Genomic DNA, 16,329 nt, shown 5'->3' on the forward strand with positions numbered 1-16,329 from the left:
ATAAATACTGCCAAATGAAAGCTGACAGATTCCCTTAAAAGTAGGGTCAACCCACCTTTTTCGGTCACTACACTAGTCGGCCAATGAGCGTTACTGTTTTTCCCGGCCAATCAAAGAGCAGATATAGAAAATGTAGCCGCTGCTCAACCAAAACATACGCAGATCGGATATGTCTGCTGTGACGTGAATCAAGTATCTTATGGATAAACTGTTTTTTAAAAGATACGTGCATTTAATATTATAAAGCGTTACGTCGACTAAAGTTAACGCCATGCTGAGGCAAGTATGGCAGGAGCTACAATGTGTTACATCTCGGGGGTATACTTGGTGGCCTTGGTCGTGTTTTTAGCAGTGTTCTTTGTGTTACACATATTAAAAAAAAGAAAATTCTGTAACATTCCTCCTGGTCCGAAACCCTGGCCTCTGATAGGCAATTTTGGACAGTTTCTTGTCCCAAGTTTTGTTTTGAAAAGGTGTGTAGGTCAAAAACGAGAGCATAGGAAATCCGTTTCTGCATCCCCACAGGTTTTTCTAATGGACCTGTCAAAACGGTATGGCAATATCTACAGCCTTTTTATTGGTAGTCAACTGATAGTTATACTGACAGGCTACGAGATCGTCAGGGACGCCCTCTCAAATCGAGCAGACGTGTTTTCGGACCGACCTAATGTTCCTGTCGTAACTATAATGACTAAGCGGAAAGGTAAGTACAGTAGTAGTTGCGAAGTAGACTTACTGCAATCTGAAAAAAAGCTAGCCGAATAAACGTATGCATGCATGTAGTGTGTTCTAGTAACGTTAAAGCATTCCTGTCTGCTGTTGCTGTTCTGTTTCGTCTCTTTGTCAGAGCCTTTTTTACTAGACACACAGCTCTGTGAATAATAGTCCATGGCACTACCTGGAATATACTGTATAGCTACACATATTATTCAATAAAAGGTAGAAATACTGGTTCAATGTTGCCCAAAAAGATGATGAGGAAATTTGTATACATACTGAGGGCAGAATCATGTAAGATGGGGTAATGTTGATGGGGCACTTGAAAATGTGCTCCTAATTTCAGGTATAGTGTTTGCCCCCTATGGTCCCGTGTGGAGACAGCAGCGGAAGTTCTGCCACATGACATTACGGAGTTTTGGGCTGGGCCGGTTGAGCCTGGAGCCCCGCATCTTGGAGGAGCTGGCAGTCGTCAAGAATGAGCTGCTCAGAATGTACACAGACGGAGAGGGGACGGCTGTGGACTTAGCACCGCTCGTCAGCAACGCGGTGTCTAATGTGATCTCTTCCATTACCCTCGGTCAGCGCTTCCACCATGGCGATCGCCAGTTCCGCACGCTGCTGGACCTCATGGCCAGGGGCCTGGAGCTCTGTGTCAACAGCCCAGCCATCCTCATCAACGTCTTCCCCTGGCTCTACCACCTGCCCTTCGGGGCCTTCAAGGAAATCCGGCAGGTGGAGAAGGACATCACAGTCTTCCTGAAGGAAATCATCGGCCAGCACAGGTCCAGTTTGGACCCGGACAGCCCCCGTGACCTTATTGACATGTACCTGGTGGAGACGGCCCAGCAGCAGGAGAGTATGGGAGCTGGGGAAACCAGCTTCTCGGAAGATTATCTCTTCTACATCATTGGTGATCTCTTCATTGCCGGAACTGATACCACCACCAATACTGTGCTCTGGATGCTGCTGTACATGACTGTGTACCCAGACATTCAAGGTATCTACCCCATAATATATACTGATATGTGTATTAGAGGCAGTGTTTTTCAGTGGAACTGTTACTGATGCATTGTGGGTACTGTAGTTTCATATGGCGAGGAATTGCAAAAGCACTTTACTGTACATGATCAGCCTATTGGATCTCTTCTAATCTGATCTGATCTGACCTGATTGATCAGATGTAATGGATTCATTAATGGCTAGTTTGAAAAAAAAAAAAAAACAGTATCTGAGGTTTTACGTGGACACACAGAGTGGGTCACTTATCTTGCTTGGATGTTTCTCTGTTTGCTTCATAGAGAAGGTTCAGGCAGAGATTGATTCGGTTGTGGGGTCAGACAGGGTCCCCTCACTGACAGACAAGGCCAGCTGTCCTTTCACTGAAGCCACTATTATGGAGGTCCAGAGGATGACTACAGTCGTCCCCCTGGCGATACCTCACATGGCCTCAGAGACCACAGGTGAGATCATCAACAGGGCTGCAGTAATAGGCCACACAGCAGAGGAAAGAACCAATCACAGTGGTTACATGTCATTAGGTATATTTTTTACAAGCCCTTTAGTGATATGTATGGGATGTGATTAAAATAATACTTCTGGAATTTTTCCATGTATCCATTTAAATAACACTGTTTCCATCCCTAGTAACATATGATCCCTGCACTTCCTTAATAACTGGGTGTATCAAAGTCAAACCAATTTTGAACAATTTCATCCCATTGAATTCTGGTGTTTGTTGTTTTCTGCAAAGCTACTGTATACAAGTGAAAGAAGGCATATTTACCCTCATTAAATACATTTTATTTTGGGGTTTTCCATATAGAGTTTCGAGGATACACCATACCAAAGGGAACAGTGATTATCCCAAACCTCTGGTCTGTCCACCGAGATCCAAATGTGTGGGAAAACCCAGATGACTTCAGTCCAGCCAGGTTCCTGGATAAAAATGGACAAATTTTGAGAAAAGAATATTTCATTCCATTTGGAATAGGTATTGCTTATGTTCTAGTTTCAATAGAAGACATGATGGCACAAATATATAACCATAAGCAATATAGTTTAATTTCTGTTCTACAGATAAAAGGTAGGCCTTATTTACAAAGAAATCTCAGGGCAAACTGGGGGAATAGATCCTTGATAGATCCTGGATTGAATCTCAACCACACCGGTGTTTTCTAGACAGAGGGTGACACTTCATTTGCAGTCAGGAAGAAAATAATTAAATAACCGCCAGTTGAATTAAATGATATATAGTATATAGTAGCATTTTCAGGATCAAGATGCAATTTACTGAAATAGTGACGGACCGTATGCCTAATATTAACGCTGATTCACTACCATAATGACATTTTAATGCTCCTGAACCACATAAATATTAGAGGTTGGCGATTTTTAAAACGGTACATGCATTTGAATGTTGGAATGTTGATGCACTGATACATCTCTTTCCAGGCCGCAGGTTATGCATGGGCGAGCAGCTAGCTAAGATGGAGCTCTTCCTGATGTTCTCAAACCTGATGCAGGCATTCACCTTCAGGCTCCCAGACGGGCTGCCACCTCCCTCCATGGAAGGCCGATTTGGTCTCACACTGTCCCCACGCCCTTTCACTGTCCACGTGACTCCACGTCACAGAGACCTTCTGACGTCTGTTAGTTGTTCTACAGCCGATGGTTGTTCTGTTAGTTATTCTATGGCCAATGGTTATTCTGGTAGTTATTCTACAGGCGGTTCTTCAGGGTGAGTTCTGTTAGCAGAACGAGAGGGCACAAATGGGAATTGGCAAAGGATAAATGCTGTGCAGATATTAGGAAGTCTTTTTTCACACAGAGTGGTCACTGGGTGGAATAGCTTGCCAGGACATGTAGTGGAGGCAGAAACACTTGTGTGTTTTCAAGACCAGGCTTGAAACGGTGCTAGATACCATTCAGCTTTTAGGCAAAGTAAGCAGTCGGTACACTTAGTGGTAGCAAAAGGCAAGCATTGCTGTAATCATTTATTATTATTATTATTATTATTATTATTATTATTATTATTATTTATTATTTATTATTACATGGATCCAGTTGCCACAAACTTGAAATCAATCAACATTGCACTTGCACCTTAGCCTTGGATAAAAATATTTTTCCTACTTTGAACTGCACAAATTTAGCAAAACTTGATATTTTTCAACTACTTCATCTGTGACTGCTGTGAATTTTGACCTGCACCATATATTATATATTATATATATCATATATTTATGATGGATATTATTTTCACATTTTGTTTTCAAATAAGCTTGTAAGAACCTTTCTGGGCTGGTCCGTGAATACTGATGGCTTTCCATTTGAATTAAGGAAAAATGGGTAAGTGATATAATGGAAATTGGACCAAACTGGGTAACTGTGTATAAATCTGGAAGTTATGGAGTGAAAGCAGGCATTCAGGATTCAGGAATACATCATATTGACAAGTGGTATGAGTATTTGCCCTGTCAGTTTAACTTTCTCCAGACATTCTGGTCAGAAATGTTCAGATAGACAATAAGACTGAGAGTCCACGACTCCGTTTAGTGTGGTATTCTTGCACTTTAAAGGTGTGTATTTGATATACAGTGGCCTTCAGTTTTTGATAATTGTATTGTGTCGTAGATTTAGTTTCAAATTGATAAATGAATTATTGATAAATTTTTTCCCATCAATCGGTACTCGACCTATAATGACAAAGTAAAATATGTTTTTAGACATTTTTGCAAATGTATTAAAAATTTTAAACTGAAATCTCTCATTTATATACTGTAAGTATTCAGACCCTTAATTCAGTACTTTGTAGAAGCCCCTTTGGCAGCAATTACAGCTTTGAGTTTTCTTGGGGAGGTCCCTACAAGCTTTGCGCACCTGGATTTGGAAAGTTTATCCCATTTTCTCTTGCAGATCCTCTCAAACTCTTGTCGGATTGGATGGGAAGTGTCTGTGAACTGCCATCTTCAGGTCTCGTCACAGATGTTCTTTGGGTTTTAAATCTGGGCTTTGGCTGGGACATTCCAGGACAATCGGAGACATTCAAAGCCACTCCAGCGTTGTCTTTGCTCTGTTTCGGGTCATTGTTGTGCTGAAAAGTGAACCATCGCTCCAGTCTGAGGTTGTGTTGATCTCTGGAGCAGGTATTCTTCAAGAACCTCTTTCACCCACTAAATTCTGACCAGTCTCCCTGTCCCATGAAAGCATGCTTAGTTTTATTTTGAACTGTTGCTTTGAAAATGTACTCAGGGAAATTTGACATTGTTATCAGTTAAGATGGACAATAGTAGTTGATTTTGATATGATTTTGTTTCCTACTGTATTTTAGTATATTTTGGCTTTATTTTATACTTACTATACTATTAAGTTGAGCCAGGTTTGCTGTTGAATGAAAAAGTAATGAAGCCTGCTTTTTATTACTTCAGGCAGTAGTGTTTAATAAAAATCAACTATTTATAAACATTATAACTCTTTGTAATCCTTCTTTTTATGCAGTGCTGTATGTCCTTGTGTAAATGAGCTCATAACTGGCTAAATCTGTGATTTATTACTTATTTAAAAGAAAACATGTACTGCAATGCATACAAACATTACTAATTACACAAATTATTTTCCCCTACATTACAGCATGTTAAAGTTTAAAAGGGTAACAGGCTAACGGGGTAGTGCAAACTTAATTTGGTCACAAGAGGACAGTAAACTTGGTTGTCAGCATGTGTGAAAGCAGTGCTGTCCTAGTCTCGCAACACCAGCAATCGCTACTCATACAGTAAATATATCAGGTAATACAATGTGAATCACTCGCAAAAGTCCCCAAACACACCAGCCACAGAGTTAGTAGCTACAGCTTAGCAATACAGTGGTGTGAAAGTGTTTGCCCCCTTCCTGATTTCTTATTTTTTGCATGTTTGTCACTTAAATGTTTCACATCAAACAAATTTAAATATTATTCAAAGACAACACAAGTAAGCACAATGCAGTTTTTAAATGAAGGTTTTTATTATTAAGGAAGAAAAATCCAAACCTACATGGCCCTGTGTTAAAAAGTGATTGCCCCCTAAACCTAATAACTGGTTGGGCAACCCTTAGCAGCAACAACTGCAATCAAGCATTTGCGATAACTTGCAATGAGTCTTACAGCGCTGTGGAGGAATTTTGGCCCAATCATCTTTGCAGAATTGTTGTAATTCAGCCACATTGGAGGGTTTTCAAGCATGAACTGCCTTTTTAAGGTCATGCCACAGCATCTCAATAGGATTCAGGTCAGGACTTTGACTAGGCCACTCCAAAGTCTTCATTTTGTTTTTCTTCAGCCATTCAGAGGTGGACTTGCTGGTGTGTTTTGGATCATTGTCCTGCTGCAGAACCCAAGTTCGTTTCAGCTTGAGGTCACAAACACATGGCCGGACATTCTCCTTCAGGTTTTTTTGGTAGACAGCAGAATTCATGGTTCCATTTATCACAGCAAGTCTTCCAGGTCCTGAAGCAGCAAAACAGCCCCAGACCACACTACCACCACCATATTTTACTGTTGGTATGATGTTCTTTTTCTGAAATGAGGTGTTACTTTTACGCCAGATGTAATGGGGGGGACACCTTCCAAAAAGTTCAACTTTTGTCTCATCAGACCACAGAGTATTTTCCCAAAAGTCTTGGGGATCATCAAGATGTTTTCTGGCAAAATTGAGACGAGCCTTAATGTTCTTTTTGCTCAGCAGTGGTTTTCGTCTTGGAACTCTGCCATGCAGGCCATTTTTGCCCAGTCTCTTTCTTATGGTGGAGTCATGAACACTGACCTTAACTGAGGCAAGTGAGGCCTGCAGTTCTTTGGATGTTGTTGTGGGGTCTTTTGTGACCTCTTGGATGAGTCGTCGCTGCGCTCTTGGGGTAATTTTGGTCGGCCGGCCACTCCTGGGAAGGTTCACCACTGTTCCATGTTTTCGCCATTTGTGGATAACAGCTCTCACTGTGGTTCGCTGGAGTCCCAAAGCTTTAGAAATGGCTTTATAACCTTTTCCAGACTGATAGATCTCAATGACTTTCTTTCTCATTTGTTCCTGAATTTCTTTAGATCTCGGCATGATGTCTAGCTTTTGAGGATCATTTGGTCTACTTCACTTTGTCAGGCAGGTCCTATTTAAGTGATTTCTTGATTGAGAACAGGTATGGCAGTAATCAGGCCTGGGTGTGGCTAGAGAAATTGAACTCAGGTTTGATAAACCACAGTTAAGTTATGTTTTAAGAGGGGGGGCAATCAGTCTTTCACACAGGGCCATGTAGGTTTGGATTTTTTTTTCTCCCTTAATAATAAAAACATTCATTTAAAAACTGCATTTTGTGTTTACTTGTGTTGTCTTTGACTAATATTTAAATTTGTTTGATGATCTGAAACATTTATGTGTGACAAACATGCAAAAAAAATAAGAAATCAGGAAGGGGGCAAACACTTTTTCACACCACTGTATTACCTTTGTGCCATGCATTGTAACCCGCCAGGAAAGGCATAGTCTTGTACGTAATTCTATATCTTTTGGATAAAAAGTAATACCTGTGAGTTGGAACAAGTGTTGCCCTAGATACCAGCCAGAATTGTGGTAAAGGTCATGAATGGGATCGAAATGTCACGTGATCAGGAGTTCCGCGACCTTTTTGGAGTGTCGTCGTATCTGCTGTCTTCACATAACTTCCACACCATTTGCACCAGCTTTACGCCTCGGTTGAATATCATGGCTTTCGGCACACACCAATTTATTAGAACGCTTTCCTCCACCGCAGTACGAAATGCGGCGATTAAACACATTACGATCATTGGAGGTGGACAGATGGGCGCCGGCATTGCGCAGGTACAGTTATATTTGCCTAACTTAGTACACTAGATAAGAACAGTTGCATTGCTAGCAACGTAGCTACTGCTGAAGCATGTTTCAATGACATTGCAATGGTCTCAGCATTAACCGAGTTAGCCTTAGCTAAGCTACTTTGTTGCTTGATCATTCACAAGTTAGCCAGCAAGTGAAAACTCAACGAAGCCTGCTAGTTTACTGTCACGGCATGGCTAGTATTGTTATACCTACAGAATTTCCCGTTCCAGTTTATTTTCCTTCGTTGTTTTTGTTTGCTCAGTAGATAGCAAGTTAGCTAGCTAAGTGTCAGTTTAAGACAACGTTAGCCAGTTAGCTAACGTGGTTTAGATTTGCCAGCTAGTCTATTGGAGGTGAACTGATTGTAACACAATATTTACATTACATAATGTTTAAACTGTTCAATATGACGTTATACTTACATTTATTCATAGGAATCCTCCCATGGTCTCAAGCTGCATTTAAATGGAACTCCCTGCCATTACTGAGCTCCATTTCCTTGTAAATTTAGCTTAACCAGCGTTAGTTGGAAGCGTTGGTTTTTACGAATCTACACTGAAAGATGAGTGAGATGATGATGGTTTTCCAATCAATTTACCCATTTTCCTACTGTCTTTGTAAGGTTGCTGCAGCCACAGGCCACTCAGTGGTGTTGGTGGACACTTCCGATGACATCTTGAAGAAGTCCATCAAAGGTATTGAGGGCAGTTTGAAAAGAATCGTCAAGAAGAAGTTTGCGGACAAACCGGAGGTCAGTTTATCATGCACATAAACATAGAGCTTTCGCCCAGCAGTAATATGCCAGATTACTTCATTGTTACTCTGTTTGCTTACTTGTTTATTCAGATAAGCTCCATAAAGCTTCATGTTTAGCTTTTAGCGATTGGCTTTTGGATTTCCGAATTGGATATTGATGAATGAATATCTGCTCTTGGTGCTTCTCTTGGTGCTCCAGGCAGGAGAAGAGTTCGTTCAGAAGATATTGAAGAATGTGTCGACAAGCACGGATGCTGCATCAGTTGTTCCTGGCACCGACCTGGTACTGGAGGCCATAGTGGAGAACCTCAAGGTCAAGCAGGGCCTCTTTGGTAGTCTGGACAAAGTGGCCCCTGAGTGAGTCCCCTTCCTATGTTTTCCTTCCTGGAAACTACTGTGTAATGTTTAGGCAATCCCATGCAATGCGTGTGATTATCACAGTACAATGCAGATAATATTCAGAGTAATTAATAACAATGTATTGGTTCAGATATAAGCAATGTATGTTTAACACTTTGTAATACTTTACTACCTAAGATGCTACTTATGTGTTATTTCTCACTAATGCATAATATTAGAGTGGTGTGCAATAAGCTATTATTTTTCAGACACCTGAGATAAATATTGTATAAGATTGCTGTGTTTCTCTTAGACAGAAATACCTAAGATTGTAAATGTAAGTTTGACTTCCCAATGATGCATCACATACTTAAGATATGTAGTATAACCAGTTTGTGTCTGACCATCTCTTGTGCTTGTTTCCGATTTGTCAGGCACACTATATTTGCAAGCAATACCTCATCTCTTCCCATCGCAGACATTGCCAGCTCCACAGCCAGGCTGGACCGGTTTGGAGGTCTTCACTTCTTCAACCCTGTTCCCTTGATGAAACTGGTGGAGGTGAGTTGCCATGCCAAACATTTACACAGACAAATGTCAAATGATTAACAATGACTTTTTCTTAAAAACTACGCAATTTATTTTTCATGTTTGCCATCAGGCTTTCTCGCAGACTTGGGTTAACTTCAGACGTTATTTGGAAGCCTATGTAAGACGAATGTATGAGCCCTTGTGCTGAATTAAGCTCATATAATAAATATGAACCAAAATGACTTTACTAATTACTAATGCAGTAATTTCTTTGATAAAATAGGAATAAATTAAACAGAAAATCAAATACTTTTGTGTTTTGAGCATCAGTGTGTGACCTTGATGTTATTTTGAGTGGAAGCGGACTGAACCATTTTTTGTGATGTTCTGTTCAGGTCATTCAAACACCAATGACCAGTCAGGCCACCTTTGATGCTCTCCACGACTTTAGCAAAGCTTTGGGAAAACATCCAGTGTCTTGTAAAGTATGTTTCTTTGAATGATTATTTGTTCTTAAAACATTGTTACCTTTATTTTTGGTATTACCTTGACAGTAATCATCCATTTCACTGTATAAGTGTTTAACTCTGTATCTGCCATGTGGTCATTTGTGTTTTGGAAGGACACTCCTGGATTTATCGTGAATCGCCTCCTGGTGCCTTACATGATGGAAGCGATCCGACTACACGAAAAAGGTACAGTTCACTGCTGATCATATTGCTTCCATCTTTTCTAATAAAAGCATTTATTAGTAATCTTCACAGAATGTTTCCACACAAATATCAGGTCCTTATGTGTATTGATTTTAGCATTATTCATGTTGGTGCAGATGGCGCAAAATCTGTATTTTTCCAACTACACCAGCCCTGTGTGTGAGATAATAATTCTAGTCCTTCTGAATCTCTTCTTTACTCAGGCCATGGATCAAAGGAAGACATCGATGTGGCCATGAAACTTGGCGCCGGCTACCCCATGGGCCCGTTTGAGCTACTTGATTATGTTGGACTGGACACTGCAAAGTTCATCATTGATGGTAGTTTTTAACAAGATATTATCCTTGCCTTTCCCTGAAAGGAACAGCGATAACTGTATTAATACTTCTGTTTAGCATTATTCATGTTGGTGCAAAAAACATTTCTATTTATGCCTTGCGTCAGTACTAGTGAGCAAGGTTCAGACCCTTGAGTAGAATTTTTGGTATGTAGCAACTATCTTTATCAACTCATCGTATAATATGAATGTCATTTTTTCATTTATGAACTTTAAGTGAGTTTGGTCCCCTTAGGAGTTTGGGGAGGTTTGAAGGCTACGTTTACTCATGTTAGCATAACTGAGAATGAATGCTATGTCTAGAATGAATGTTGTTTCCCTCTTGCTGATGTTACTGTGATGTGGTCTTCATTCCAGGCTGGCATGACATGGACCCTGAGAACCCCCTGTTCAACCCGAGCCCCATGTTGAACAAACTGGTGGAGGAGGGCAAGTTTGGGAAGAAGACTGGAGAAGGATTCTATAAGTACAAGTAGCACTTTATGGCATGACCGGCTGCTGAGCATTGGTGTTTTCAGAGAGATCAGCCCAAGGTAAGTGTGCTCCGGCCCAAAGCTAGAGGCCGAGGCACTCAGGGGCTGTTTCAGTGAAATTGTGAAAATTCAGGTGCAACACGGAGTGCCTTTCTGAACACTTAACTGTTGTTATTTAGTGCACGCCAAAGTCTTTCTATCGCGCAGTGTAGTATGAAAATAAAGGAATTGTTTTTTAAATGTCTACTTCTTTTAGTTGCTATACATATGTGGACACATTATTCGCTCTCAGGCACAAGTGAAACATGTCGTCCTTCACAATACAAAGAGGATCACAGTAGCCTACACAATGGTAACACAAGAGGGAGCCAAAATACCAAAATGACAGAATTTAACTACCCAGTTGTGGAACATTTTTGTAAATATGTTGCTTTTTGTTGTAAATATACAATATACATGTCAATATGCTCTAAATGTAACGTATATCACAGTAAATTATATTTCACCAATGGGTTAAACAAGCTGCTTATGCGAGAGTGGAATTCAGGCAGTTGTGTGATAGAGGGATAAATGTATAACTTGCAATAGGAGGGAACTGACTTGATCTCTGAAGCTAATCACAGCCAAGATTGCACATTCAAAATGCAGTGTCAATTATTTACAACTGGGTGTGATGTGAAAGTGGCTGCAGTGGCCAACTGGTTTTTTTGATACAAGTATGTTGTCAAACATGTACAGTGCTGTGAAAAAGTACCTTTCTCCTTCCTGGTTTCCTCTATTGTTTGTATTTTTAGACAAAACCCCTGTGAAAATGTAATTGCCCCCTTAATCTTAAAAACTGGTAGCACCACCTTTAGCAGCAATAACTGCTATCGAACACCCAGTATAATTTGATATTAGTCTTTCTTATCGCTGTGGAAGTATTTTAGTCCACTTTTATTTGCAGAACTGCTTTAATTCAGACACAATCATAGGTATACCATGATCCAAGGAAACGTCTTCATGAGATGAAAGAACAGTTGTTGAAATATATCAGTCCTGGAAAGGGTGACAAAGCCTTTTCTAAGGCTCTGGGACTCCACCGAATCTCAGTGAGAGCCATTATCTCCAAATGGAGAACAATTGGAATAGTGGTGAATATTCCCAGGAGTGGCTGGCCTGCCAAAATCCCTCCATGGGCACAGTGTTGACTAATCCAGGAAGTCACGCATGATCCCAGAAGAACTTCCAAAGACCTGCAAGCCTCTCTATCCTCAGCTATATCAGTGTTCATGACATTAAGAAAGAGACTGGCCAAAGAAGGAATTCTTGAGAGTAGCAAGGTAGAAACCACTACTAGCTAAGATAAACATCTATGCTCATCTCATAATTGCAAAGACAAAAAATAAAAACCTCAATGATCCCCAAGCCTGTATTATATTCTGTAGACAGAAAAGAGTCCAACATGGACCTTTTTGAGCGATATGGGTCCCATTATGTCTGGCATAAAGCAAGTATAACATTTCACGCTGGTGTATGGATACGTTGTTGCCTCGGGACCTAGAAAACTTGTATTATGAAGGAACTGTGAATTCTGCTCTGTACTAGAAAATTCTTAAGGAGACTGTTTTGCAATCTGTCCATGAGCTGAAGCTAAAGTGCAATTGGGTTATGTAACAAGACAATAATCCAATGCACAAAAGCAAGTCCACATCTAACTGACTGAAAAGAATCAAAGTTTTGCAGTGACTTAGTTAAGTCCCGATTCGAATAGAGATGCTGTGGCAGAAAAGAGCAGTTCATGAACCAAAAAATGATTTAACTTTATCAAAGTGGGTCAAAATTAAATGTAAAAAAACAAAGTTCACTCTGGTTCCCTTTGTCTAATATTACATTTTGTCTAAAGATCTGAAATCATTCAGTGTGAAAAATATACAATAATAGAGCAAATGAGGAATACGTTTTCACAGCCCTGTACAGTTGTTGTTATTGTTCAATTTCACTTAGCTCTGGTGTTTTTAAAATGGCTGTACAGTAATTTAAAAACAATGCTTTTGCAATCCTATCACCCTTTTCCTTATTGCTTTATGAAGGTACCAAATGAATGCATTTCCTTGTCAATGGTTCCACAATAAAATGCATTCATTTGTGACTGAGCTTATCAAATGGATCTCTTCAGACATGTTGACCTCGGTAACAATGCCCTTGAATTGCGGGGAGCAGTGTCATTCTTGGCATAGACAAGTTCAGTTAAGTACACCTTCTTTCCAAACTCAGTCCCACTCCATGGCTGGACAGTTTTTTGAGGACCGAATCCTGGAATATGTATGGACAATTCCTAGGACCTAGGAGTTTCTGCAGCATAAAATTTTTTTCCTATCACTCTATCACAGTCCAGCTTCTCTCATGGTCAGCACTCCCTGCATCATCAACAAAAGTAGCTCAAACAAGATGAGGTCCTATTTTAAAGGTTAATATTAAACATAATGTACTTGTCATGTACTTGAGGCAAAATACATTATTGTAACAATAGTTTTATGAATTATAAATGAATTAATTTCTTCATTAAAATCTGGTACTGCATTGACTTGCATGGTGTCCTTAACCAACCATCAGCTACAGCACAATAAATGTGAAATATTTCTACAATCAAAAATAAAATTTGTCATAAATTTTTGAAGGTAAAATTCAAAACGTTTAATGTTAAAAGTTGTGCTCCCTCAGGTTAGCAAGAACATAAATACTGTCCCCTCCAAAAGTATTGGAACAGCAAGGTCAATGTCTTTGTTTTTGCTACACACTGAAGACAAGAGTTTGAGGTCAAAAGATGTACATGAGATGACAGAATTTCAGTTTTTTAATTTCCTGGTATTTTTAATTGAGAACAGCTTAGAACATATCCCCTTTTGTATCAGACCACCCACTTTTTAGGTGAGCAAAACATTGGAACATGTAACTGACAGGTGTTTCTTGTTGAACACGTGAAGACTGCATTTGTGTTAGAAAAGATAAACCAAAATGAAGACCAGAGAGTTTTTGGGAAAAGCTAGCCATTTTGAAGCTTAGAAAAGAGGGGAATTGCAGAAGCATTGGGGATAGCTTGTACTTGGAATGTCCTGAAAAAGAAAGAAACTGCTGCTGTACTGAACAACAGAAATTGAACAGGTCGACCAAGGAAAACAACAGCAGTTGATGACAAACATTGTGAGAACTGTGAATAAAAATCCCAAAACATCTGTCAGTGACATCGCAAAATATCCACAGGGCAGGGGAGAAGGTATCTCAATCAACCATTTGAAGGAGACTTAGCAATATAGAGGCTATACCACAACATGCAAACCACTCATCAGTAGTAAGAATCGGAAAGCGAGATTACAATTTTTAAAGAAGTACAGAGATGAGGCACCAATGGTCTGGAACAAAGTTTTATGAACTGATGAGACCAAGATTAACCTCTACCAAAGTGATGGAAAGGCCAAAGTTTGGAGAAAGAAGGGATCTGCTCATGATCCAAAACATACAAGCTCATCTGTGAAGCATGATAGAGGAAGTGTCATGGCTTGGGTTAGCATGGCTGCTTCTGGAGTGGGCTCACTTGTCTTTACGATGTAACTCATGATGGTTGCAGCATGATGAATTCAGAAGTCTACAAAAAAATTATGTCTGCCAACAGAGAAATGCGTTCAAATTAATTGGGAGGAACTTCATCATGCAGCAAGACAATGACCCAAAACACTGCCAACACAACTAAGGACTTCATTAGGAAGAAAAAGTGGAAGGTTTTAGATTGAAGGTTTTAGTAAATCACCAGACATTTACCCTATTGAGCATGCATTTAATCTTCTAAAGAGGAGATTGAAGGGAAAAACCCCCCGGAGCAAAAAACAACTGAAAGAGGCTATGGTAAAAGCCTGGAAAAGCATCACAAAAGAAGAATGCAACAGTTTGTTCAGTTTGGAAATAAAAGCTGAAATTATTTAAAATGTATTCAGTGTATTGCAAAAACAAGGGAATTGGCCTTTCTGAAGGGACTATATACATTTGTGGCTGTAGTTTTCACATTCTGGTATTAATTAATGGAATAGCAAGGGTCAAAAGCAAAGACCTTTGGCTTCTTAAAAATCGGCATGCGCAGTGCTAGACCCGATATTGGATATAGGAACATTCTAAATGGAGCAGAATGGCCTGCTCTTGACACTTGTATTGTTTTGTTTTTTTACCACTAGATGACACTGTTGACACATGAACGAATTCCATCGCCGCGACTCATTGATGAGTACAAGATGTCATAATATACACAACATTCATGTGTGTTGGAGGGAGGGGGCATATTTAATTTTATATTGGGGTATAAAAGCTCCAAAAACTAGACCCTTATAAGCGGAAGTGATTTGTGACAAACATTTTGAAGGTCAGAAATAATGTTCAGTCAATGCTGCCTCTTTTATTTTTTCTTAAAAAAACATGTTTAAACACATATCAAATGTGACCACTTGGGAGCAAAGTGCTGAACCAAGGTGACAGATTCAAAAATAAGACATAGGATAAAAATGCATTAATCAGTTATTAAATCAAAAAGACATTACAGAAAAGCCTGCATGAAATAAACATGGGAGAGACCACACTACTAACTACCAGAAAGAGGAAAAAGTACATTGCAATAAAGGAAAGGCAGCCAAGTGCTAGGGTAAATATATATTTATATATATTTGTTTCATTTGTCAGTTTATAACAACAAAATATAGGCTTCTGAACACCTACTCCCTGTCTTCGTTCAAAAATCACCTGCAAAAATACAAAGACAGGTAACAAACATATTCTGAAATGTTTATTATTTTTTTAAAAGTACACATACTGAACTCTATGGTACATATATCCAAAAGACTCACTATTTGTTACAAATAGTTTTCAAAAGAACCCTTTTTTCATTTCTGCAATTATGCCTCAACAGAAAAAAGAAACAAAATAAAAATGCCTTTCATGTCTCCAATGCTTATTTTAGAATATTCTGATATAAAAACAATTAAAAATAACAGAAACCACTGAAAATATACATCAATGAAATAATAAAAAAACACGAAATTAAAAAATACCAAAAAAAATAAAATTGAACCTAAAATAAAAGCTTGTCCTCGACAGTGATCCTTTTGTGCGCCGATGTGGGCTTTTAAAATTGAATTTTTGGAGTGTCTCCTTGAGAGTACATACATTCCCATGTTCCTCATGAAAGTCTGGAGGGCGGAAAGGAAGGGGGTGGAACTTCTTGGGCGTGGGTTCAAAAGTCCAGTGGAAATTAGGTGACCGGGTGGCATGAGAGACGTGACTGGACCGAACAACAGGACAGAGGTGTCACAACTGAAAATAACACACAAACAGCTGTGTGGAATGGACCGAGACTTCAGGGGCTGTGCTCAACGAGCACCAGTGACTGAGCATTTCTTGTGAATGTGTGTGTTGTGCACTAGTATGGGTCTTTACAGCTGTGATAGTCTTTTTAGGGTGTCCATAGCGACGGCTGCAGGAGGAACGTGTCATTAAATGTGAGGGTCCTCTCGGGTTGGTGGTCGTGTGGTGTCTAACAGGCTTCCATCTCTAAAAGGGGGCCCGTAGCTGTTGCC

General features: G+C 39.7%; 3 protein-coding genes across 6 annotated transcripts in view; 2 read left to right on the forward strand and 1 right to left on the reverse strand.

Annotated features, from left to right (window-relative positions):
• Nucleotides 1-153: 153 nt before the first annotated feature.
• Nucleotides 154-5,184, forward strand: LOC133130564 (cytochrome P450 2U1). The gene is made up of 5 exons (XM_061245228.1): nt 154-703; nt 1,064-1,717; nt 2,019-2,180; nt 2,543-2,710; nt 3,172-5,184. Exons 1-5 carry the CDS (start codon nt 286-288, stop codon nt 3,459-3,461), a joined length of 1,692 nt encoding a protein of 563 aa, XP_061101212.1. The 5' UTR covers nt 154-285; the 3' UTR covers nt 3,462-5,184.
• A 2,173-nt stretch (nt 5,185-7,357) lies between these two features.
• On the forward strand, nt 7,358-10,972 carry hadh (hydroxyacyl-CoA dehydrogenase). Its single transcript, XM_061245897.1, has 8 exons — nt 7,358-7,565; nt 8,206-8,334; nt 8,539-8,696; nt 9,113-9,239; nt 9,605-9,694; nt 9,832-9,904; nt 10,126-10,242; nt 10,617-10,972. The coding sequence occupies exons 1-8, from the start codon at nt 7,449-7,451 to the stop codon at nt 10,733-10,735; spliced, it is 930 nt and encodes a 309-aa protein (XP_061101881.1). The 5' UTR covers nt 7,358-7,448; the 3' UTR covers nt 10,736-10,972.
• Nucleotides 10,973-15,130: 4,158 nt separating this feature from the next.
• Nucleotides 15,131-16,329, reverse strand: part of lef1 (lymphoid enhancer-binding factor 1) — a 42,731-nt gene continuing 41,532 nt past the window's right edge. For all 4 annotated transcript variants that reach the window (XM_061246686.1, XM_061246685.1, XM_061246687.1 and 1 more), the window contains one exon: nt 15,131-16,329. This exon is cut by the window's right edge and continues 37 nt beyond it. Coding sequence is in view for 1 of the 4 variants with exons in the window: in XM_061246687.1 (XP_061102671.1) it covers nt 16,287-16,329 (43 nt within the window). In the remaining 3 variants the exon portion in view is untranslated.

The sequence above is a fragment of the Conger conger genome, chromosome 6 (assembly GCF_963514075.1).
Source record: "Conger conger chromosome 6, fConCon1.1, whole genome shotgun sequence".
NCBI lineage: Eukaryota > Metazoa > Chordata > Actinopteri > Anguilliformes > Congridae > Conger > Conger conger.